Source organism: Alternaria atra (genome assembly GCF_907166805.1).
Source record: "Alternaria atra isolate CS162 genome assembly, contig: 25, whole genome shotgun sequence".
Classification (NCBI taxonomy): Eukaryota; Fungi; Ascomycota; class Dothideomycetes; order Pleosporales; family Pleosporaceae; genus Alternaria; species Alternaria atra.
Window position 1 is genome coordinate 4,185,934 of NW_025091323.1, and position 23,320 is coordinate 4,209,253.

The window sequence follows — 23,320 nt, forward strand, 5'->3', positions numbered from 1 at the left end:
CGTCTTGCCAATACGCTCATGGGCAATCAGCGTTGTGACGCGTGATCTGACGATCGCGTCACGAAACGAACTGCATGGGACTTCGACGTGCTGGTAGCGCCAAGACGCTAGTGTTTACGGCTAAGTCAAATGCGATAGCGCGCCTCCGAAAGTTGCAAGCCCAACTGACACAGACGTTTTCTACACATTGGGCACTTGCTGTGTCATTTCGCTGCACTCCGTCTAGAGATATGGTGCTTGGAATGTTGTATGCATCGCTACTGCTCCCCTCATGATGGCTTCACGGTCGTAAGTCTAACTGATTTTCAGCCAGGACATACCACCACTGCGTCTCCGCAACTTCATAGCAGGAGAGCAGATTGATGCGTAAGAAAGACCATAATTAGAGTACGGAAAGCGCTATCCTAGTTGTGCGGATATCTATACGTTATAACAACTAGAGATGCTACTCTGTTGCAGTAGTATTGCATCAAACAGAAGAGGGGAAGCCAAGAGAACAAATTGCGCAGGGGTGTTGCTTAATCGACCTTCGAACACGTTACCCTGGAAGTCGTGCAAAGAACGTCTTCAGGAAGCGAACTGAAGAGGCAATACCCGTTACTCCCTGCACGCACCTCGATTCGTATACGAGGAACCTCATTAAAGTACCCTTTCTGACTTCAAGGAGTGGGCTAGTGGAAGCGCAGTGGAGAAATCTGGATAGTCTGGATTCGTGTGGAATTGTATTGACTGTCTGTTAAATAGTTCTAAGATTTACTGATACCATCACTAGTACATGAACGTATAAATTGTATCATATCGAAATGTTGTACAACTAGGTGCGATTGTCTGTCGTGATCGATGAAAACCACGACAATCACAAAAGATTGATGAGGTCCGAGATCTGACGAAACAGAGGACGCAGAGTACGTGATTACATTACCTCAAAAACGGAGCGGCAGGGCAGGTTCAAAATTTGGCAGTCTAATCTCTCTGCACTCTCGAGGTCTTTGGGCTTCTTAGGCCAAGTCAGATAGCTTTAACCTACAGCTTCTCAACCCTTTTCCTCATGTCCTCTAGATCCTCGCCCTCAGCAGCATCCTGCGCCTCCTTGACATACTTCTCTACTGCCGTTTCGATGGCCTTATCACCATCGATAATATCAACCCAACCCCTCAACCCATCAGTCTCCAGGACTCTGATCACACTCTCTGCAACCGTCGCACGGCTCGTCTTGCCACCCGCTCCAATCTTTCCCATCTTTACCTTGCCAGTCGGTTCCTCCGTCAACGTACCGGGCCTCAAGCTGATCCCACAGAAGCGCTCATTGGTGGGCACACCATCTTTCTCCTCGTTCTGTACTCGGTCTTGAGAAAGGATGGTGAGGACCTCATCGGCTGCAACCTTAGCTTTGAAATAGTTCGGCAAAATCTCCGTGTTGACCTTTTGCGCAGCCTTCCAATCCTCATCACTCCACCAAGGTGCGCGACTGCGGCGGGAAGACAGGTAGGATACGGTCAGAAACTTCTTGATGGAAGGTGTGTGGATGCTGGCTTTTGTGAAAGCGATAGCTGCGTCACGGTCGACTGCGAACGTCATCTCCGCGCCGCCCTTGCCGCCGGCCCCTAAGTGTTGTGAGTATGAATGTATTCTCCTGACGTAGAAGTTCAAGTCTGTACTTACCAGCGCTCCAGACAACCCAATCCGGTTTAACCTGCTCCAAGATGCTCTTCGCATCCCCCTCGCTCTTCACGTCCGCCACACTATTGACCAGCACTTGCAGCTTTCCGGGTTGTCCTTGTCCCAGCTTCTCAATTGCTGGTTGTTGAGAAGCAGTACGTATCATACTGGTCACGTTCCATGATTTCGCCAGAAGGAGTGGTGTAAGGATCTGGGCGATCTTGCCGTGGCCGCCGATGAGGAGGATATGGTGGGCCATTATTGTTGGGAGTTGGAAAAAAGATAGCACAAGAAGCAGCAGTATTGAGCGTTTGATTGATCGAAGATGTGTCGTTCAAGGAGGTTTGATGCTACTGTTGGAGCCAGTTAAGCGTACTGTCAGCAGTGGTGTGCTCGTTCGATTTCTAAGATGACGTCGTGAGCATCCATGCTTCCGAATATGCGCCGACGAAGCTCCATGCACAAGAACTTCTTTTTTTGCCTACCACAATAAGGCGTCATGGCCGCGATGCATATGCAGATAAACAATTTTAAAGTTTGTTTAGTTGATGAGCATTTTGATGTCTTTGTTACATTTAGCTTCCTCCTTATGTTAGGTGCGTGCGTGCTCTCGAATTAGCAGCATGCAAGATTGGAGGTAAAAGTTAAGGCTTTCAGCAGCAACACGAATTTACTCTTCTTTTTTCAATTCTGCTGTTTGGTTTTACTACCTAATATTGGAGCGCTCCCGAAAAACAGCCACGCTTTGAGAAGCGAAGAAAAGACAACACAGCTATAGGAGCTTGTTTCTCTATACCATAATGCAGCAATAGGAAAAAGGTCTCAGTAATACATCAAGCGAGGCAGTTACAGCCCGGCGTGAGGAAGAGAAAATCAAGAGAGCAAAGGGTATGTACAATGTAGCTCGTTCTCGCGGCGACAACTCCTGAACGCCACAGAACATGCATTACCATGCACGATTGATAACATAAGGAAAGACGCATAAAAATGTGTTCGGGTTATAGGGTGAAGGAAAGGACACCCTATGTTCCGGGTCCGGTTGATTTGGAGTTATCTCCTGAGTGGCCTGAGAATGGTCCCACAACGAACTCTGGCGTCGTATCCATGTTCTGACTAGGAGGGCCACGATACTCGCTCGCGTCGGGCGCTAGAATGGGATCGGTCGACTTGGTATCCGGATGCACGTCGATGCCATCCTGTGCCTCAAGATCTTGCTTGGTCGCGTCGCGGCTGAATTTGATGGAGTCGTTGTCGCCATGACCACGGTCTATTGGCGACCAACCGGCAACACTACCGGCAACAATACCAGCCATAACAGTTGCCGGACCGAACGCGGAGTTTGAACGGGACCTATTACGACGACGACTGTTCGGTGTGGGGGGCGCTTGAGAACCGTCATCTTGTGGGCCGTTGTTAGGGGTGCCAGGCAGTGAATGGCTAGAGCGGGACTTTGTGAATATCTCCTTGGGATGTTGCACCTTGAACTTCATGGCACTAAGACGCCCACCACGTACTTTCCGGAGGAAAGCAAGCTCGTCGCGGATCTCCAACAAGCCCTGGTTCCACTGATAGTCGTCATCGGAAATAACAAGCTCGGGAGTTCGTTTACGCCTGAAGAAGTCGGGGATGCACTTCCGGATGAGCTCATCAGGTACCAATCGAACGATTACACCAACGGGCAGAGAAAGGAAACCCAAGACTATCGAGTAGCCCCACTGAGCACCATTGAGTCTCGTCACCTTGAAGGCGACACCACCAACAAAGATGATCATCGTCTGACCACCAATCATGATAGCCAAGATAACGATGAAGAACCAATTGTGGGTGATGCCTTCAAAAACGTTGAAACGGTTATCAAGTCGACGGTTGTTCAATGCGTTGAAGATTTGCATCCAGACGAAGGTGTTGAAGACTAAAGCTGGCAGTTGCTCTCTCTCGTGATCACTGTGGTAACTGAGAATAGACTCGCCGGCGAAGTACAGGATGAAGGTGACGACCAGCTGGTAGATTGCTTGACCGATGATCATCTTCCACATCCTCAATGTGATAAGAGGAGCAGACTTCGGGTCGGGCTTTCGATCGAGAAGGCTGCGTGTCGGAGGATCGGTCGCGAGGGCCAATGCGGCGAAGGTATCCATGATGAGGTTGACCCAAAGCAGTTGAACAGCGGTCAGCACAGATGTTTGATCATCGCTAGATACGGCAGAGACGAAGGTGAGCAGGACCGCTGTGATGTTGACAGTGATCTGAAACTGCAAGAACTTCTTGACAGCGTCGTTGACTGCACGTCCCCAGAGCAGTGCCTTGACAATAGAAGCAAAATTGTCGTCCATAAGAATAATGGCGGATGCCTCCTTTGCGACTTCTGTACCAGCAATACCCATGGAAAAACCGACATCGGCAGTCTTTAGCGCTGGCGCATCGTTGGTTCCGTCACCAGTGACGGCAACAGTCTCACCGAGCTCTTTGAGGCGTTTGACAAGCCTACGCTTGTCTTCGGGACTAGAACGAGCGAGGACACATAGCTTAGGGATGACAGCGTCCATGTCTCGCTTTGACAACTTGCGGAAGGTGGGACCTTCCATGACGACACCACCAGGTACAAGAATTCCACAGTCTTCGGCGATAGCTTTGGCGGTGAGGACATTGTCACCAGTGACCATGCGAACGTAGACACCGGCGTGCTGACAGTCTTTGACAGCTTCGCGAACGCTGTCTCGCAGAGGATCTTGGATACCAACGACGGCCAGGAAAGTCATCTCCTTGGAGACGTCCTTGAAGACAGCTTGGCTTGGGTCATCTTCGTTCTTGGAAGACTCAGCAGGAGGCCAGCTTTCGAAGTCACGGTATATCAGGCCGATAGTTCGCAGAGATCGAGACGCGTAGGTGGTAATAACCTGTTCGAGGGTCTCGCGGTTGTCCCCCGTCATAGATGTCTCGACGAGCTCCTTGTTGGCGTCCGTGACGATCTTATCGCACATTCCCAGTAGGATTTCGGACGCGCCCTTGACGTACATGCGATAGCGACCATCGTCTAGTTTTGCAACAGCCCCAGAACACTTGATAGCCGAGTCGAAAGGTATTACCTGTACGATGTTGGCGTTGGATCGCGCCTGAGCAACGTTGCCCATGCCGAGAAAATCGCGTGCGAAGCCGAGTAGGGCGGTTTCAGTTTTAGAGCCAATGAACGGATCAGGGCCTCCAGCCTGACCCTCGAAGGCGGTCGTGTTCTGAATGATTGATTGCAGTAGAACATCCTTGACGTCCTGGTTCAAAGTCGCAACAAATTCGGGCGCCGAAACATCATTGGGGTTCTCTACAGGCGACTCCGCCACATCTTTACCCTTGTTGCTATCATCGGTAGATGGTGCTGAGGATACCTTGAGCTTGTGGTCGCCGAAGCGAAGAGCAGTCCCTAGGGAGCCAGCAACAACCGTCATTTTATTTTGTGTTAATGTGCCTGTCTTGTCGGAGCAGATAGTGGTTGCGTTTCCCATGGTTTCGCAAGATCGGAGAAGACGGACCAAGTTGTTGTCTTTCAACATACGCGTTGTGGCAAACGCTAGCGCAAGAGTGACAGCCAGTGGCAGTCCCTCAGGCACGGCGACGACAATGACTGTGATGGCGACGATGAGAATGTTGAGAAAGTTTTGACCCTTCTCAGCAGGCGTAGCGGAGCTGCCTTTTAGGCGGACGAGGAACTCGATGAAGAGCACAACAAAGAGCAACAGGGCAGCTGCTCCACCAAGCTTGGCGATGTACGTCGCAAGAACGTTCAGTTTGTTCTGCAAGGGAGTGACTTCGCTGTCTTCGCGCAGGGACATCATCGTTTTTCCGTAGCTAGAATGTACACCAGTAGCGGTTACCATGAAAGAACCAACACCTTCGGAGACTTTGGCGCCGGATAGGATAAACGGATCGACCTTCTTGAGGTTGTCGTGCCTCTCGATAGCTTTGAAAGCCTCGTCTCCAGACATCTTTTTGAGTAGGTCAGACTCTCCGGTAGCCGAAGACTCGTCGCACTTGATGCCATGGCCTTGAATGAGGATACCATCCACAGGAATCATGTCACCCGGTTCAAGATTGACAACATCTCCAACAAAGATGTCGTAGACGGAGATTTCGCGAGTTGTGCCTGAGCGTATTACCTTGATAGTCCTGTCCTCCTTCTTTTTATTGAGTTTGACAAACTGTCGTTCTTTTTGCCAATCGTTTGCCGCACCTACGACAACTACGATGACGATGGCGACAATGATGGCGACACCTTCGATCCACTCGACAGCAGGCTCGCCGTCCTTGTGCTCTACGCCAAAAGTTTGGTAGAGTCCAAGGGCCAACGAAATGACAGCAGCGCATGTAAGCAAGATTAGGACCTTGTCGTTATAGGCCATCCATGCTAGTTGAAAAATGTTCTTCGGTTTCCGCACTGGAAGGCGGTTATCACTGAAAATACGTTTCCTGTCGGCAAAGGCGTCTTCTTTAGATCCAGAGAGCGCGCTGTCGGTGTGAGCTACTCCATTTGGAGACGACTTTTGTGGAGACTCGGTCCGGCTCGGAGTGATAGCCTCCTCAAAGGTCACAACGCCGTCCAGATGTTGCTCGTCAATACTTAAGCCGGCCTTGCGGTCGGATCTAAGACCTTTTTCTATACCGTCAAGGCCGCCGAGAGCATGGAAAGCTGATAACTACACAATGATGTTAGGATGTGCACGCATGTGATCAAGGCGCTGGTGCTTACACTTTTTGGGTTGTAAAGCTTTCCTAGTTGTCCAGGCGAAAAGGCGAACTTGTTGTTCTCGACCTCGAAGTCAGCCTCAGTGCCCGGATCGGGCTTCAAAGCATCTTTATCGTTCATGACTTCGGTTGGTCCCAAGTCTCCCTTCAATGTATCACCTTGTGATGATGCGACATATGTTCCAGTGCTATTAGATTCGCCATTGTCCGTCGCCGAATCGACCGAGTTGCCGCGGGATCGCGCACCAGGGACGTTGAGTAGACCAGCATTGTTGTTCCATGTCATGACCGGGGAGCTGATGTTATGCGGGCTCGTGGGTCTGCTCTCCTTGCTATCGAAAGAATGCGCATTACGCAGTTCTTGTGACTGTTGCCTTGTGTGTGTGGGCGAGACATTATCGGTATTAGAATGTGTTGCTGGTCGGTTATTATCTTGAATGTCTCCTAAGGGTACCGAGTCGCCCATGGTAGGGTCGTTGGTAGCAGATGTGTCGATGGTGATGGTCGGTGCTCGTGGCCTTGAAGGAGCATTGCTCGCGTCGTTGTTCGCCATCGCGGTAGCCTTGTGCGCTCGAGGCTGCAATGGAAGGCTGAAGGGGGGGGGCTGTGCAGCAGGCAGACGAGTAATGGACGTAAGCGTAGCGATATCAGGTGTAGAGTTCCGGTGACTTCGCTAAGTTATGAAGACTTCATGTAGAAAAGTACATGCAGGTTACGAGGATACTATTGGTGATGGCGGCTAAGGCGAGAGGACGGTGTTGCAGCCTTGCACGTAGTAAAGAGCGGAGGCAAGAGCCGATGGACGAGTATTTGAGAGAAAGAGTCTGGTAACTACCCTTCTTAGCACCTTTCCCTTGGGTTTGCAGCTCCATGTCGTTGCTCAGCCACAAACTCGGGTCTGCCCAAACTGGAGGAGCGCGTGGTTATAGCCGGCAAGAGCGATGGAGCTTATCAAAGAGGCTTACCTGAAGGAATGATTCGGGGATGCTGAAGAGCAGGATACTATCGACTAGAGAGTGGCAGTGTTCTGGCGCCGCGCTTGCTCATTCGCGGTCGAGTGTGGGATGAGATTCAGGTGTATCCGGATACTCGTAGAAGTTATTAGGTGACGAGACGACGCGACAATCACGCTTTTTGGTAAGGAGAAATGCCTGGTGATCTGAGATGCTGGCTCCCAGAGGACATAAGGCAAACAGGCATTTCGCAAAGGCACAACAAGGTCCATGGCCTTGGCTGAGGATCTTAAGACTTGCACTGCCCCGATGCCAACCCTGAGCGCTAAGCCATCTTCGTCGAAAGCTATTTCGCAAGCAGCATGGGTGCGGGACTTAAGCGGGATGACCTCTAACCTAACCCCTCGAGTCCCAGCCTCCGTTTCACCCCACGATTAACCGGTTAACAACTGTTCAAGCCAAGTCCGTTTTACATCTACATGCGTCGCGACTGCATGCTGTCTTCCAAGCGACGATGCGCCATGTGGCCAGTTGTGCAACAACAAGCCTGACACGACTATCATCAACGTCGTGCATACCCAAACGGGTCGCCTTCCGTATGGCCAGTAGGTCAAGGCCAAGCGACGCCTACCGCACAGCGTCTGAGCGCTCATATCGCAAGTGATTCATCGATGCAAAATGCTAAGGAGCGCGCTTCCGCCTATAGCTACTCCTGTCTTCTTGGCCGCACCAGTGCCATTCATCTAACTAATGCTGATGCCGCAACACTACGCTTTCATTTTTTCCAGTGGCGGCGACACAAAATTCTTTTGCCGCCTGCGCAGCCTCAACCGATGCCGCTGGGCGATTCATCAGCTCCACTTGTCTTCGGCTTTGTTGGCTTACGTTTATGTCGCCGCCCTCGTACCTGAAGATCCAAGATATGTATGGATAAAGGGATGCGTCAATTTCCGAGAAGCCAAGAGCTCCAGAAGCTTGGCTGTTCCGTGCTCATCACCCGCCCAGTCTTGATGGAGTTTATTTGCGTCATTGGCGCCGTGATGGCTCTCATCGTCAACCTGGATCGCCAGGCGCGTTGACCGTTACAATCCTGCAGGTTCAGCGTCCCATAGCATTTAGTAGACTTGGGACCATGTGCGCGAAAGTGTTCATTCAGGAGCACCTTTTAGGCTCATTTTACTCAAGTTTCGATGAGATTGGCAATCGCTTCATCACAACATAAGCTTCTGATTGTGAGCTACAGTAGTGAGAGCTTGCTGCACACAAGATCTTGACATGCTTCAGATGACCGCTTCTGCGACCTTGGCGGTCAACCCCACGACGTACAGGGCCTGCAGCAGTATGATGTCGTTGTGATGAAGCTCATTTTTTCAAGTTCTTTCTAGGAAAAACTCGCCCTAAATATACTCGCGGAATTTCACGATGGTACGCGAATAGGATAATTGATGATGTACACTTTAACCTTGGATACTCGTCGCGACTGACTAAACGCGACCTTCTTAGTACATTGTTCAGATCTCAAAGTTTGATATGGTAAGTTTACTTTCCTTTGAACTGCGCACATGTCAATATTGCTCTATTTGCGTTATGGCGTGAAATAGAGCAAAGGTAATATCTAAAGAAAGCGTTCAGTATTGCTTGCTTGTTGATTCGTCTGTGGGTGAGACGCCGGCGCTTAGTAGACGCCTGACGACCGTGTCCTGAACCTTTGCTGCACATCAACAAGGTCGTCCTTTGGAATGTCATGGAGTAGCTTCTCATGTTTGAACACAGCATGTGCGACCCTATCGTGTCACGGAAATGATATGCTGAAGGTTTTTGAAAGCTTCGGGAGAGGACAGACCAAGGCGCTCATCTTTCTCTTTGGACCGAAGAGCGCCCTTTGAGATGGTCGCCGACATTTACAGGGTGATGAGAAATTTGTAGCATTGGTCACTGTATCGGTTGACATTAATTGTAATCTAACGAAATAGAGTCTGTGTATGCTTGCATGAGTGACTACTTTCACGAAGCCTAATTCCCTTAGTTTTGCGATAAGCTATGGCTTCAGACAGTATGAACAGCGTATTAAAATATTTCCTATTTTTCCATGCACAGTCACCAAGGTAAGAAGAAGCGAAACAACAAAGACTGGGGACTGTGGACAAGCCCCGCAAGAAGAACCAAGAGACATGCAAGACTATTGGTCTCGCGGTAGACGTTCCAGCGTCCGCCGTTCCTGCGCGAACCATTCACCTTGGTACCTAGTCCGAAACCGGCTAGCAATGCGCTGGCGGCTAGAGTACACAGCCTCCCAAATCGCCTTCGCATGCCGTACCCTGGAACGAGAAGGCTCTATCCTGAGCTTGTTCGCCACCGCACATTTCTCTCAACATTACACCTATTCAAAGCCTTACCGCATGTACCCGTCACGAGCCGGTTTTGGCTGTGAGGCTGTGTAATGAACGCGGTAGTAAGGGAAGCTGTTGCTTGCATGGCTGCGACAGAATGATTCACTCAGTGTTCAGGGAAAACAGCCACCTGGGAAAATCTGATTTGAAATGTGGCAACCGATTGGCCTGCCGGTCTCTCTTAGGAGAGTTCCAAAGATGAGTGTGAGCAGATGAGTAAAGGGCAGACACACTTTATCTAACTGGCCGTTAGGCTGGTACTGCAGATACGAAAAGCTGAATGTATGATACACTTTCAACTTGGAACTTTGAGTTGGTAGTCCTCATCTCAAGAGAGTTCTATCAGCCAAGTTACATAGTGACCTTATGAAACATCACCTGTCCAAGTATTACTCATTCTACGCGTGTTTCCAATTTAATATCAATGCTGGGGAGTGGGGGTTCTTTTAGAACAGATTAGGGTAGTTATCATACTCTGATCTGTAGTGCTCGATTTAGTGCGTTTGCAAGGATTTGTGACGGATATGCAGGTACTGTCGTGCCAGGACGGTTGCATACGGGGCCAAATGATATGTGGAGATGGAAGCCTAGCTAACCTATCTGACACGAAATGTTGCACCTGAGCCTTTGTGAGAGGCAGTGCATATTTGACAACTGCCAGACGTGTACGTTGGGATCAAAGAATACATCCAACGTGCTTTTAGCATGGTAAACTAATAGTTTTGCGATATATCTGTGGGTGCATAGGCGTCCGTGACATGTCTAGGCGGATTGCGAGTCAAGCACTTGTGTATTCTTTTGCTTAAGAGACCTGAAGACCTCTTAGCTGGCTCGGATTTTCACTGGCCTAGTTACTAATAAGCGTAATGAGGGTGTTATACATGCAATACATGCGGATATATTACTAACAGGTTGAACTACTGTCAAGCGTTTCAAGTCTTTCTCTTATATGCTACTTTAGACTGCAGCGAAAGAATCAATAGCTTCATATAACGGATATATACAACGATGCCCAGTGCGTAAACAAAACGCCTCTACTAGATGAGACAACGCCATGACACCAGATTGCACCGAATTCTCCTCTTGACTATACTACATCGGAAGAAATCTGCTCCATAGAGAGCAAAACACCGAGCCAGAGAGGTAAAGATCATCGTCATAGAACCGTTCATTCATCAAGTTTGCTCATCCCTTTCCCTCTCTTCGGACTGTTGGCGCGGCTCTTTATTCTCTCCCGACTGTACGTTCGGCTCAGCTCAAACGCGCTCGGAGGTCCAAGACCCAATCCCGTACCCTCTCTGACCACGTCTCCGGTTGTCGTGGCACCGAAGTAACTCGGTCCACCCGGAGCAGGCTCAGTCTTGATCTGCGGCGTCGCCCAACCACTCGTCCTTCCTACCTTGGAGCCCTCAGAAGAATCAGAGAATTCATTATCTGATGACTCCAAATAAGTCTCTTCAAGTTCGAATTCATTCGCTGCATCGCCATCTTCCAAGTCCACACGTTCGTAGGGTTGCTGGGTCTGAGACGAGGAACCGCCTAGGCCGAAAAGTTTCGCCGGGAAGCCGCGGCCACGACGGCGGTGCAGAGGATCTTTGCCCTGTTTGCTCTTGAAAAGTCTGCTGATAGATTGTTTGGCTGCATTCCTCTTATCTTTACCAAGTATGAGGCAGAAGATGAAAATGAAGATGAATATCATGATGAAAAAGCCCGGTATACGTTGCGGATTCTCTACAAACAGGCGATGCCAGTCGCTGTCTGATTCGTACTGTCTAGGTACGCCACCGGGGTATTGGAAGTCCGATGGTATACCAGGAACGTTGGATCCAAAACCTACTGCTAGCGCTTTCTCAGATGGCGGTGGGACCTCGCTTGAGGCGTAAAGGACCATCTTTCCAAGAGTCCAGCTGACTTCGACGTCGTTAATCTTGTTGACTGCTTGAAACGGGTCCAGGAATCCCTTTGCTTTTGCACTGTCGACGACAGATTTAGTGGTGTTTTTGCTGCCCTTCATGTCTTCAATGCCAACTCGAGGTACGCCGATTCCGTCGTGGAGCATATTGATGATCCAGGAAGCTTTGAAGCACACCTCCTGTGCCTTCTCCTCGTCAACCTTATGACCCCACTTTTCCTTCTTGATGCCCTTTTCGATGCTCTTCCAGTCTTGACTACAGAACTCTTCCACCCGCTCCTGGTATGTTTGGAGGTCATATGCCTTGTCCTTGTGTCCATGTTCGAAGATTTCGTGTGTAGTATGCCAGTACTCGGATACGCCTACAAAGTGGTTTACGTTGAAATCGATGGCTGGTACATGCTGACCGTTGATCAGGCATGGCGAGTCCTTACACTCCTTCTCTTTCTCCAACAATGGGTACGTCTGATGCAAGCATTCCGCAAACTGTCCCGTGCCAATCAACTTCGCCGCCGCCTTCTGTTTGGGCTCATCATCACCCTCGTCGTCTGAGTCGATGATTCTTCCATCTTTTGTAACCTCTACTTTGAGAGCTGCGGGTAGGCAAGGATCGGGTAGCTCAGTCTCCGCGCTCGACTCTAGCAAAGCCTTGATATATCGCTCTCTCGCTTGATTCACGCCAAACCCCAGCCAAGTTGTCACAAACACCTTGTACTCCAGCGGTGTGCCATCAATCGTTCGTAATCGCATGAGCGTCAAGTCGTTTGCGTGCTTCTCCGCTTCGGTCGCATTCGGTGCGAAGGCGATCTGAGCTGACGCACCTCCCATATCCAGAAATCCATAAGTGTTGTGTCCTTTGCCATGATCGTGTTCTTTCGGCTGATCGAACCCGCCGAGCAGGTAATTCGCGGCTATCCAACCATACAGACCCTCTGTCTCTCCTGGTATGACCTGCACGTGCACGTCGCAATCCGGTAGTTGGAACTGAGTCGTACTACGCGCGAATTTGCAGACTTCCTTCAACACTTCTTTCCGTTGTCGCTCGGGGAGTATGCGCATGCCCGCTGTCGCAAGCAGGAACAGAGGCGTATTCGGGACTTCTTCGAGGGGTACATGTTTGAGCGCATGGCTAAGGAGCTTATCGAGGTGTTCAGACCCGACGTCGTGTGGGTGTTCGCCAAAGGTTGAGATACCTGTCCCATCTCATGTTAGTCTACTTTGCGCCAGGGTCCTCCATACTGCCCACATACCCGGATGTATCTTCTTAGTCCACTTCTTGTCGGTTTCTATGACCGGGAGGCTGTGTAGTTGTGTATCGCCAGCCTTCTTGCGAGCTGCGTCGCTGTTGAGCCATCGGTAAATATGGACGCGCGTCCCCTAGGATTGAGTTAGCTGCAACCCTGCGATAATTGCACAGTGGCTGCTTGGGAAGCTTACAGAGGACCCAGCATCCAGAACAACACCATATCTCCCTGTTTACCGAATACTGTCAGCGTACTAGCTGTGTGGCGGGCATGGGGCTGCATGTAGGTGATTGCATACACTTTCCCATCGGGAGTATTTGAGTCCGTAGACAGTTATCGAGCGATGCGCATGCAAAAAGCAGCGTTGTGTATTAAAAAAGGTATTTCGGAAGAGTACGGTAGCGGCGCGGCCGGAATCGAAGAAGTGCTTTGCGTGAAACGAGCGACGTAAAGGGAGGGGAGCAGTTGGTGATGGCGGATAATGAAAGGTTGAGACTTGGACCCTGGTAATCTGTCGGCGCCGCTTCCAGAAGGCGCATTGATCAGCGTTCCGCGCCCGCTGCGACGTTTTATGGGGCGGAACCAATGCATGAATGTGCGAAAGGCCAGTTGCCGGCCGTTAATGACGTGAGGCTTAGCTGGCCTCGACGCGACTGTCGTCCTTCACTTTCGAACAAGAAACATTTTACGCCTGATGTTCTTCACGGACGACGACCTGACAGAGTACAAAAGCGTTGAACGAAGATGACAGGTGCACTGAACAAGGCACTTACGATACGGGTGTCATCCGAGGTTTTGACATCTAAGCACTCCGTATCGCGCTATATGAGTGCAGGAGCGGCGTCAGGAAGAATCAGCAGTGTCGTGCACGAACATACCCAGCGCTCAAGAGTGACTGTGACGTACAAGCATCTTACATGCAACATCCATGTGCGAATTGTATGTCAGACCTTAGTGTCAAGTAATGTGAACCAACGATGCAAGCCAGCAGCAACAACATATGTGAATTGTATATAGCAGTGGTAGAAAAGTACACGAATGGTGTTAGCTCAGCTTCAAATCAAGGTTGGTAAAAAGAGAACACGAGTAGAAGTATTGCAAAAAAGAAACTGCTTGTGACCTCGAGGCGATTTGAACGCCTAACCTTCAGGAATCTCCAGAGAAACTGGAATCTGACGCGCTACCATTGCGCCACGAAGCCAGTCTAATTGATTTGAAAAAGTGGTGAAAATTCTAAATAATAACTAGAAATTGTCATCGTCTGTTTTATCCATTCCTGGCGGGGTTCTATGGAACCGAAAATTCGCCCGGAACACACAAAGTGGGTGTGGGGCAGTCTCAATACCCATCACCTGTTCCCGATAATATTTACGCCTGGAGCAAGGTAGTTATCAGCACGTGGGTATATAGTCCTCAATTTTACAATAGCTTGTGTTCTACACCACGATCAAACGCATCCTTCAGTCCTCCAGTAAAAATTTCAAGAACGCTTTGGCAATGGTCACTCCATCATGATGATTCCCAACTCTCTCCAGCGCATCCTTTGCTTGCTCATCATCAAAGATACCCTGCTCCGCCCTCATTTTGACCAAGTAGGTTACGATAGGCTCAGTGAATTCAGGATGCCCTTGCACAGAGATGAGCTTGCCTTTCTTGTACATACCCTGCACCAGACAGCGTGGTGATCCACCCAGCTTCTCCACGCCGTCTGGGTACTCAAAAACGATATCTTTATGCATCTGGTGGATTGCCTATTGATATTAGCAGGAAAGATCCAAATTGTTGAGAGCTAGGAGACATACCAAGGTATCTTGTTGAAAGATCTCTTTGCCTTTTGCGGTAAGTTGCACAGGCAAGACTGAGATCTCCCATCCATCGTCGCTCCGTCCGACTTTAGCCCCCGCGGCTCTTCCAAGAATCTGATGACCAAAGCAAACACCAATGATTCGAACGCGGTCTTGCTTCAGCAGCCTCTCAGTGAAGTCGACAAGCTTCAGAATCCATGGGTCATTATCGAAGGAATTGTGTTCTGCGCCATGTCAGCCACAATCTCGAACGTTGCTTTTTCCCCACTAGTTCTTACTTGAGCCTGAAATCAGCACAGCATCTACATCTTGCGAGTCAGGATACTCCTGTGCTGTGACCACATCGAATGCGCTCAACTCCAGGTCTTGCTTCGGCGATAAGCCCAGTTCCGTAGCTGCTGTTTCCAGTAAGGTGGTGAAGATACGGTCATATCTGCCATATTTCTCAACAACAGCTGCCGGTGGCGTGTCGCACTCTAGGATGGCTATTCGAAGTGGCGTCTTCATTTTTCTGCAAGTCAATATTAGGAGTTGCGGCGTGCAAGATAGGGCCGTCTTTGATAACGGATAAGTGACGGCGAACTCGGAAACACTAGCGTGGTTCGGCTCGTTGGCACCTGAATCACGAAAGCTTGTCAGCTCCGACTCTCCCTGCACTCTAACGTCGTTGACGCGATCCATGCAACGGGCTGATTTTTGGACTTACAGACAAATTGCCGTGGATTGGGAAACAACTCATTGCCGCTGTGATGTCATCGTCCGTGTCCGAGCGAACACCACTTCTTCGCTCTAATTCGGCAAACCACCGGGACCGCTCACATTCAATTACAGAAGATGCGATCACGACCGCAGAGGCAGCGCAACAAGGCGAGGGCGCTGCGCCCCAGTTCCCAACATCAGGAGAGAGCAGATGCGCTTTACATGCTCAATCGGTCGACGTCAACGACGACGAGACTACCATCGCGCATGCGACGAAAAGCCTAGTCAAATTCCAGAAGAATGGGAAGCTTGAGGGCGTCGGGGTGTGGAAATTTAGACTTGTGTTTGGTGGTATTCTGCTTGGGTATTTTGTGAGTTTTGAAAACATTTGGAGATACGTGTACTGATTGTATGCCGGTAGGTTGCCATGTTTGACTCCACTTTAATGGCATCAAGTCATCCAGTCATCACATCGTACTTCCATGCATCAAACTCAGCGTCCTGGTTGTCGACAGCCTTCTTGCTTACATCAACCTCGCTCCAACCGCTAATGGGTCGGCTGTCAGATACCCTTGGTCGTCGACCATTGTATCTGGCTGGTCTTGTTGTCCTTGCAGCCACGACCGCATGGTGTGCTCTTGCACAAACTGTTGGTAGCTTCATCGCGGCGCGAGCTTTCTGCGGCATCGGCGCAGCCGGGGTGCTGTCGATGGGTAACATCATGACCAATGATCTAGTCAGTATCGAAGTACGAGGCACCTACCAGGCCTACATCAACCTCTTCTACGGAGGGGGTTCCGCTTGCGGGGCGGCTTTTGGTGGCTTTCTATGTGACAAACTAGGATGGCGGATGACCTTTGCTATACAGATCCCCGTCCTAATCATACTCTTGATCAATGCTATATTCACGACGCCTGCTTCGCTTGGTCCAAACCTGGCCAAGCGCTACGGCTTAGGTCTAAGAGATGGTCTAAAGGGATTCGACGTCGCCGGATCCGTGCTTTTAACGGTATCCGTCGCATTCCTCATTCTAGGATTGAACCTTGGTGGCAACATATACCCGTGGAAGCATTGGATTGTTATCACTTCGCTCGTGATAGCGACGGTAACCGGCACCATGCTTGTCAAAGTTGAGTCAGGAGCTGTCCGACCGGTCATGCCTCTGCCCATGTTGTTCAGCAGACCGCGAGGCAACCTTGTCTTTAACAACTTCTTCGCTCAGGTGGGGATGAACACCATCTTATTCAACGCACCACTGTACTTCCAAGCAGTTGAACTCGAGACAGCGTCAATTTCCGGATTCCGCCTTGCTGGTCCTTCTGTCGCCCTCACTATCTGCGGCGTCTCTGCAGGCTTCATCATGACCGCGACCGGACGCATGAAATGGCTCATCGTTGTTGGCTCCCTTTCCATGCTGTTGGGCGCTGTATGCCTTTCCGCAATGTGGGACGGGATACCGAAGTGGCTTGCCACGATCTTCCTAGTTCCGTCTAGTATCGGTCAAGGTCTTAGCTTCCCTGCAACGAGCCTTGCAGTCCTTGCAACAAGCACACAGGAGGATCAGGCAGTCATGACCAGCACACTCATTTTGTGGCGCAGTTTGGGCATTGTAATGGGTGTCTCGCTGAGTAGCCTCATCCTCCAGAACGCCTTGACATTGCACCTAGAAACCTTAGTCACCGGTCACAACAAGGCTAAGGTACGTCCCACTTCAACCTTACCTGAATGTTTCCCCGAGAATTCTCCAGCGAACATACAAGATTGCAAAAACATCCATAGCGCATTGTGTCTACGCTGTACGGGTGACAAGCTTGACAAAATGCTTCACCGCGCTTCTTTTTGCCACGGACTAATTCATCCGACTAGTTTGGCCGGTTTTACTACGCCATCGTTTTGATAGCAACGGTCTTACGCTAATCGGTTTTCATAGATTATACAACACGTTCGTAGATCGGTCCGCAGCATCATTGACCTCGATCCGGAGCATCAGAGTCAAGGTTCGTAATACTCTTAGTCTAGAACCTCTTACCCGTTGCTTCTGAAAACCAGGTTTATCTGTCCGCCTCCGCATAGCACCAACGCTAATATCACTATTAGTAATTGAGGCATACAGCCACAGCTTGCGCCTGGTATTTATATCAGCAATCGCTATGTTCGTCATTGTCAACTTGCTAGTGTTCGCGATAACCTTACCGCAATTAAAGAGAAAGACAGCATTTGATGAGGATGCAGAGAATAGGGAGTAGGCAATGGCTTAGTGCAGCAAGCGAGTGTACAGCGGTAAAGCTACCGAAGAAACTTATGTATCCTAGATTATGGCTTCGGTGCCTACAAGGTCCACTTCGCGAACCACTCCAAGATAAGTGGCGTAGCGTCCCATGTTGTAGGCCCAATTCTCAGAGTATCGAATGGCTCGCCTTGAGCATTACGACTCGGCCATCCATGGCCAAATCCTTGAATAGTTCTGTGAACAACCACATCTTTAACACCATCGCACTGCCATCGTCGCTCTGTAACCTTGTCGCCTGCCACGTTCACGGCCGGAGGATTGTTCGAACAGTTGCCGCGTTTTGCCCATCCCTCAACCCAACTCAGAACTGGGATAGATGCTGGTGGCGGATTGTTGTTGCCATCGTATGCAACCACACTATCGTTCAGCCCGTGAAGATTCATGTAAGGAAGCGCTCTGCCTTGCAAGTTCGGAAGACAGCCACTCTGGAACAGAGGTTCTGTTAAACTTGCGTCCGGGTAGAATGCGCCCGCTACTGTCGCGAAGGCTGCAAATCTCTTGTTCAACTTGGGATCGCACATCAACAGGCCCGTTAGTCCACCTCCGTTAGAGAGGCCCGCGGCGTATACACGGTTCTCATCAATGCACAGCGTGGACGTGAGATGTGTAAGGAGTTCATCGACAAAGATCCGGTCGTCGATCACTGAGGACGTAGGGGCTAATGGGTCCCCTAGCCATTGCACCTAAGCAGTACGATCAGCTCCACTCGTTGTCCGACTCAACAGCGTATATTGGTAGGAAGAACTCACGCCGGGAGCCTGAACATCCATGCCTTCTGGATAGACCACGATAGTGTTTGGGTTAAATGCCGGATTGGATAACTCGCTGATCACCTCCATGCTTCTGGCAGGCTGCTGCTGGCCATGGAAGGCGATTACCAGCGGCACCGCCTTGTCGTTTGAGACTTGGAACGAAGATGGCAGGTGCAAAATGTATCGGCGTTCGGTAGTCTTGCCAATGACGGATTTTGAGGATATTGTCACGTTTGTGGTAGATTTACCCGGTGTAAGCCCCGAAGGCAAGGTGCTTCCACATCCTGCGCTAGCTGCGAGTGAAACAGGGCAAAGGACGCTGAAAATCAATGAGGTAGTGCGCATAGCGGCGATGAAAAAGGGCAAGGCACGAAAAGGCGTCGTAATACGAACGACGTTATCATGATGTCGTCTTATACCAAGCCCCTTTATATGATTAGATGATGCATAGTGAAGGATAACGCCGTACGAGATGAAACGATGCTAAGAAGTCGGTCCTTTGAATCGTCAATTTGCAAGGCCTGTCAGCAACATCAATGCTTCTTCGGCCCGACTAGCTCGCGGGTTGGTTTGCACCGAAGCGCGTGGTCTAGAAACGCTGATTCCAATGCTAGCGTAAGGCGGTTTGCGCAACGCGTCCCATAGTATTAGCGAGAGTGATAGCGTAGGTCAGAAACAAGTAAAACATTTACCGTGTATGTGGGCGTTCTGCACATGGTCGAGTTGTGCACCCTCTACCACAGATGGAAAATTCCAAAAGAATCGTGTTACAAGTGACACGAAGGATTCTCTCCTTGACATGGAAAGTGGGTTGGAGGTCAACCACGTCCACGTCAGAAGGTAAGGATCATCGGGGGGCCAGGGGTCACGTGATGAACCATCCCGCCAAGACTAGCTATCTGGGATGGCAAGGCAGGAAGGGATGGCGACGCTATTACAAACATCTAGCTAAGGAGGGATAGTAGTAATAGCACAGGTGTCACGAGATGCTACGAGCACGTGTTTAAGAGCTTACTAGAAGCGTTAATTGTGGCTACGTACGATATCTGGTGTAATACAAGACGTTGCGTAAGGAAACAGAATTAGCATGTACAGGCGGTGAGAAGTTATCGATGGGGGCCGTGCGCATGGCGCTAGGCCCGGCCGGCCAATCAGCAGAATTCGGGTGCTTGGCGGAGCACTCGGATTCTGTAGCGCGTTCAGTGTCAAGGGAACCACGGTGGTTACCGTGACAACAGGACTTAATAATAGGATATAAAGATAGAAAGGTTTTATTATTACACTCGTTGTAGTTAACTTAAATAGTTTATCTCTTATATAGATTGTTAACTAGTTATTTTATTACACATAGAATTAGATTATCTTTACCTTTAGTTAACTTTAATAACTCTTTTCTACACAAATTACTAGATAAACTGCACAGCTTACTGCTTTAGTCTACCTCGCCTTAGTACAGACTAAGTGTCACGAGATGCTACGAGCACGTGTTTAAGAGCTTACTAGAAGCGTTAATTGTGGCTACGTACGATATCTGGTGTAATACAAGACGTTGCGTAAGGAAACAGAATCAGCATGTACAGGCGGTGAGAAGTTATCGATGGGGGCCGTGCGCATAGCGCTAGGCCCGGCCGGCCAATAAGCAGAATTCGGGTGCTTGGCGGAGCACTTAGATTCTGTAGCGCGTTCAGTGTCAAGGGAACCACGGTGGTTACCGTAACACTAAGCTTAAAGAGGTATAGCCTAACCCTGTGTAATACTTTAACAACCCTTAGATTTAAGTAGACAAATTAACTAACTAATTACCTAATTAAGGTTAACAAGATGTTATCTCTAAGAGCCGCTTAAAACAACATAGCCTAGGGTCTAGGACCCTCCTAGGCGCTAGAGAATAACGTTATACTTAACGCATCTAATTCGGACTTAGAGGAGAACCCTAGCGCTACAAAGCTTAGGGACCTTAGGCGACAGGCCTATATTTAAGCACAACAGATAGTTAAGCTGTAGAATATAATTAATTAGCTTACAAGTTAGCTAATAGCTACCCTAAACAAACGCCTAGTTTCTACAAAGAAACCTAAGATAGTAGCGCCTAAGAAATACGATAAGGGACGCGAGAAATTGCGAACATTCCTTACTAACATCGACTTATACTGCAAATTTAATAAAGTACCTAACGATTAGGACAAGGTCCTTATAGTAAGCATATATATAAAAGGTAAGGCCTTAAACTAGATGCAGCCCTACGTAGATAACTACCTACTAGATACAGAATATAAGGGAACTAAAGACAAAACTAGAGCTATGTTTGTAAGTTAGACTACATTTAAGCAAGAGATAGGACGCATCTTTAGAGAAGTAGACGCTAAGAACTAGGTAGAGAAATAAATTACTTACCTAAGGCAAACTAAGTCTATATTAGCCTACATAGTAGAGTTTAAGTAACTACAGGCTAGGATTAATTAGGACGACGCGGCACTTCGAACGGTATATAAAGCAGGCCTAAAAGAGGATGTTAAGGATAGCCTTGTACACTATAATAAGCCTAGAACGCTACAAGCTCTAATTAAGCTAGCTACGCGCATTATCAATTACTTATAGGAACGCTCTTAGTAAAAGGGACGATTCTAGCCTATAGTAGCTAACATAAGGAAACAGCGTAGTAGATATAACAAGGATAGTAATACTATTATAACTAGTAAGGTACAAGAGAAGGCTAAAGATAGAAAGACCTAAGGAAAGAGATATAACGGACTTTCTGAGGAAGAACGCTAGGAGCGTTACAATAATAAAGCATATCTCTGTTATAGTAAAGTTAGACACTTCGCTAGAGACTGCAATAAAGAACAGGTTAAATAGGCAGCTGTTAAGATTAAGATAATTAGATAAGGAATGCCTTACCAACCTAGGCGGAGTTAGACAATAACCTAAGCAACTTAGACCTCTATAAGGAGGCGCGCTTAGCGACTAAAGAAAGATTCGTAATAGTACTACAACTTAAGGTTTTAGTTACAGAAGAACTAAGAGCTACAGATTAGAAAGTTAAAAGAAAAATAGTAAGGACACAACTAGCTACTAATTAGTGCTAAATATACAAAGATAAGACGCACTACGCTAAAGACTGCACGATTTAGACTTAAATTATAATTACTAGTAAGGACGCTAAAAAAATTAGGTACCAAGCCGTACGCTAACAACCTTACTTTAACGAACTTATAGCTAAGGTTTTAGACTAAGAAGCTACTAAAGTAGAAGATACTAAGGAATATAAGAAAGTGTGCTAGTATAACTATAAGATAGATTGTAAGTTCTATAAAGAAGATATAGAGAAGTGCAGGGCAGACTAGGATTAGTGCTATTACTTAAGTCTATAGGCAGATAAATGCCTAGTAGACAACTACTACATCTATAAACTAGAGAAGGTAGAGATCTACTACAGGCTCTTATAGACGCAGTGTAAGAATAGATGCAAGTTCTATTAAGAACAGCTTAACAAGGTACAATAGGTAGACAACTACTACTATGCTACCCTGTTGTTAAATATCTGCAAGGTTGTAAATTACCTAATTTACAAGGCTAAGAAGGCGAAACCTAGGAAGAAGATTACTAAGGAGGAGATACCTTACTAGAACATACACTAGAGTTTCTGCTACGATAATAGATGCTTAACGCATTACAGCTTAAAGAATAACTTAGGCTACTTTCCCTAGTAGAGGGAGAATAAGAAGTTAAAAAACTAGGATACTGCTAGGGATAGGGTCACGCTAGCAAAGGTACTCCTAAAACAACCCTTAGGAAGTTACAGGATGCTAATAGTTAAGTAAAGCAGCTGCTTACAACTATGTCTGTACAAGGTTAAGATATTAAGGCGCTCGTAGACAGCGGGGCCGCACGAACAATAATCTCCCTATAAGTAGTAGAGAAACACAAGATACTATATTAGGTTATAAGTAAACTAATCCTCATAATACTTGCTAACAAGAAACCTATAGAATATAGAAACGGTATAATCTAGTTAGAGACTAAATTATCAAAGCTATAAATAGCAGGTATAGATTACTAAAAAAACATTAACATTATAGATCCAGGAGGACTAGACATGTGAATAGGTTATAACTAGCTAGATACCTATAACCCTGCTATTAATTAGCAAATAAAAACAATACATAGAAGAGAACCTATGCACAAGATTACTAGAGTACAATATAAGATACGCCTAACAAATTAGAGCTTACCCTAGGACAGGAGATTTAGCAAGATCTTACTGCATAAGATTATAAGAATCTATACAAAGGACCCTTAGAAGATAGGAGTTATTTAGATAAGATGAGTCGCGACTATAAAGGAAGGACCCTTACTACTAGAGATACTAAGAGAGTATTAAGCAAATAAGTTTAAGGAACTATTCGAAGAAAACGAGGCTACAGACCTAGTAGACTATTAGGATTAGGATTACAAGATTATCCTAGAGGAAGGAGCTAAGCTAAGCCTAGGACTAATGTACTCTATAGTGCCTAAGCACAACGCTAAGCTATAAGATTACATCTAGAAGAATCTAAAAAAGGGATTTATCTAACTAGGATTAGGCCTAATAGCCTTACCTATCTTATTTGTAAAGAAGCCTAATAGGAAATAGTAACTATATATTAACTTTAGAAGGTTAAACAGCGCAACTTAGAAGAACTAATACCACTTACTACTAATTACAGAGCTTATAGATTAACTCTAAGGAGCTAAGTCGTTTACGAAATTCAACCTTTAGGAAGGATTTTACTAACTTAGGATTAAAGAAGGTCACGAATAGATAATGGCGTTTAAAACGAAGTATAGACTTTTTAAGTACATAGTTATACTGTTTAGATTAATAAATGCGCTAGTTACCTTT

At 47.9% G+C, this 23,320-nt stretch overlaps 4 protein-coding genes across 4 annotated transcripts; 1 reads left to right on the forward strand and 3 right to left on the reverse strand.

Moving 5' to 3' along the window:
• Nucleotides 1-1,023: 1,023 nt before the first annotated feature.
• Nucleotides 1,024-1,918, reverse strand: ALTATR162_LOCUS6470 (uncharacterized protein; the record flags this gene model as incomplete). Its single annotated transcript, XM_043314092.1, has 2 exons — nucleotides 1,024-1,604; nucleotides 1,663-1,918. The coding sequence occupies 2 exons, from the start codon at nucleotides 1,916-1,918 to the stop codon at nucleotides 1,024-1,026; spliced, it is 837 nt and encodes a 278-aa protein (XP_043170027.1).
• Nucleotides 1,919-2,681: 763 nt separating this feature from the next.
• Nucleotides 2,682-15,204, reverse strand: ALTATR162_LOCUS6471 (uncharacterized protein; the record flags this gene model as incomplete). The annotated part of the gene is made up of 9 exons (XM_043314093.1): nucleotides 2,682-6,344; nucleotides 6,398-7,066; nucleotides 7,110-7,300; nucleotides 7,359-7,380; nucleotides 11,040-12,841; nucleotides 12,899-13,025; nucleotides 14,419-14,643; nucleotides 14,695-14,921; nucleotides 14,976-15,204. The coding sequence occupies 9 exons, from the start codon at nucleotides 15,202-15,204 to the stop codon at nucleotides 2,682-2,684; spliced, it is 7,155 nt and encodes a 2,384-aa protein (XP_043170028.1).
• Nucleotides 15,205-15,446: 242 nt separating this feature from the next.
• ALTATR162_LOCUS6472 (uncharacterized protein) lies at nucleotides 15,447-17,401 on the forward strand (the record flags this gene model as incomplete). Its single annotated transcript, XM_043314094.1, has 3 exons — nucleotides 15,447-15,767; nucleotides 15,818-17,095; nucleotides 17,327-17,401. The coding sequence occupies 3 exons, from the start codon at nucleotides 15,447-15,449 to the stop codon at nucleotides 17,399-17,401; spliced, it is 1,674 nt and encodes a 557-aa protein (XP_043170029.1).
• Nucleotides 17,402-17,724: 323 nt separating this feature from the next.
• Nucleotides 17,725-18,783, reverse strand: ALTATR162_LOCUS6473 (uncharacterized protein; the record flags this gene model as incomplete). The annotated part of the gene is made up of 2 exons (XM_043314095.1): nucleotides 17,725-18,369; nucleotides 18,436-18,783. The coding sequence occupies 2 exons, from the start codon at nucleotides 18,781-18,783 to the stop codon at nucleotides 17,725-17,727; spliced, it is 993 nt and encodes a 330-aa protein (XP_043170030.1).
• Nucleotides 18,784-23,320: the final 4,537 nt, after the last annotated feature.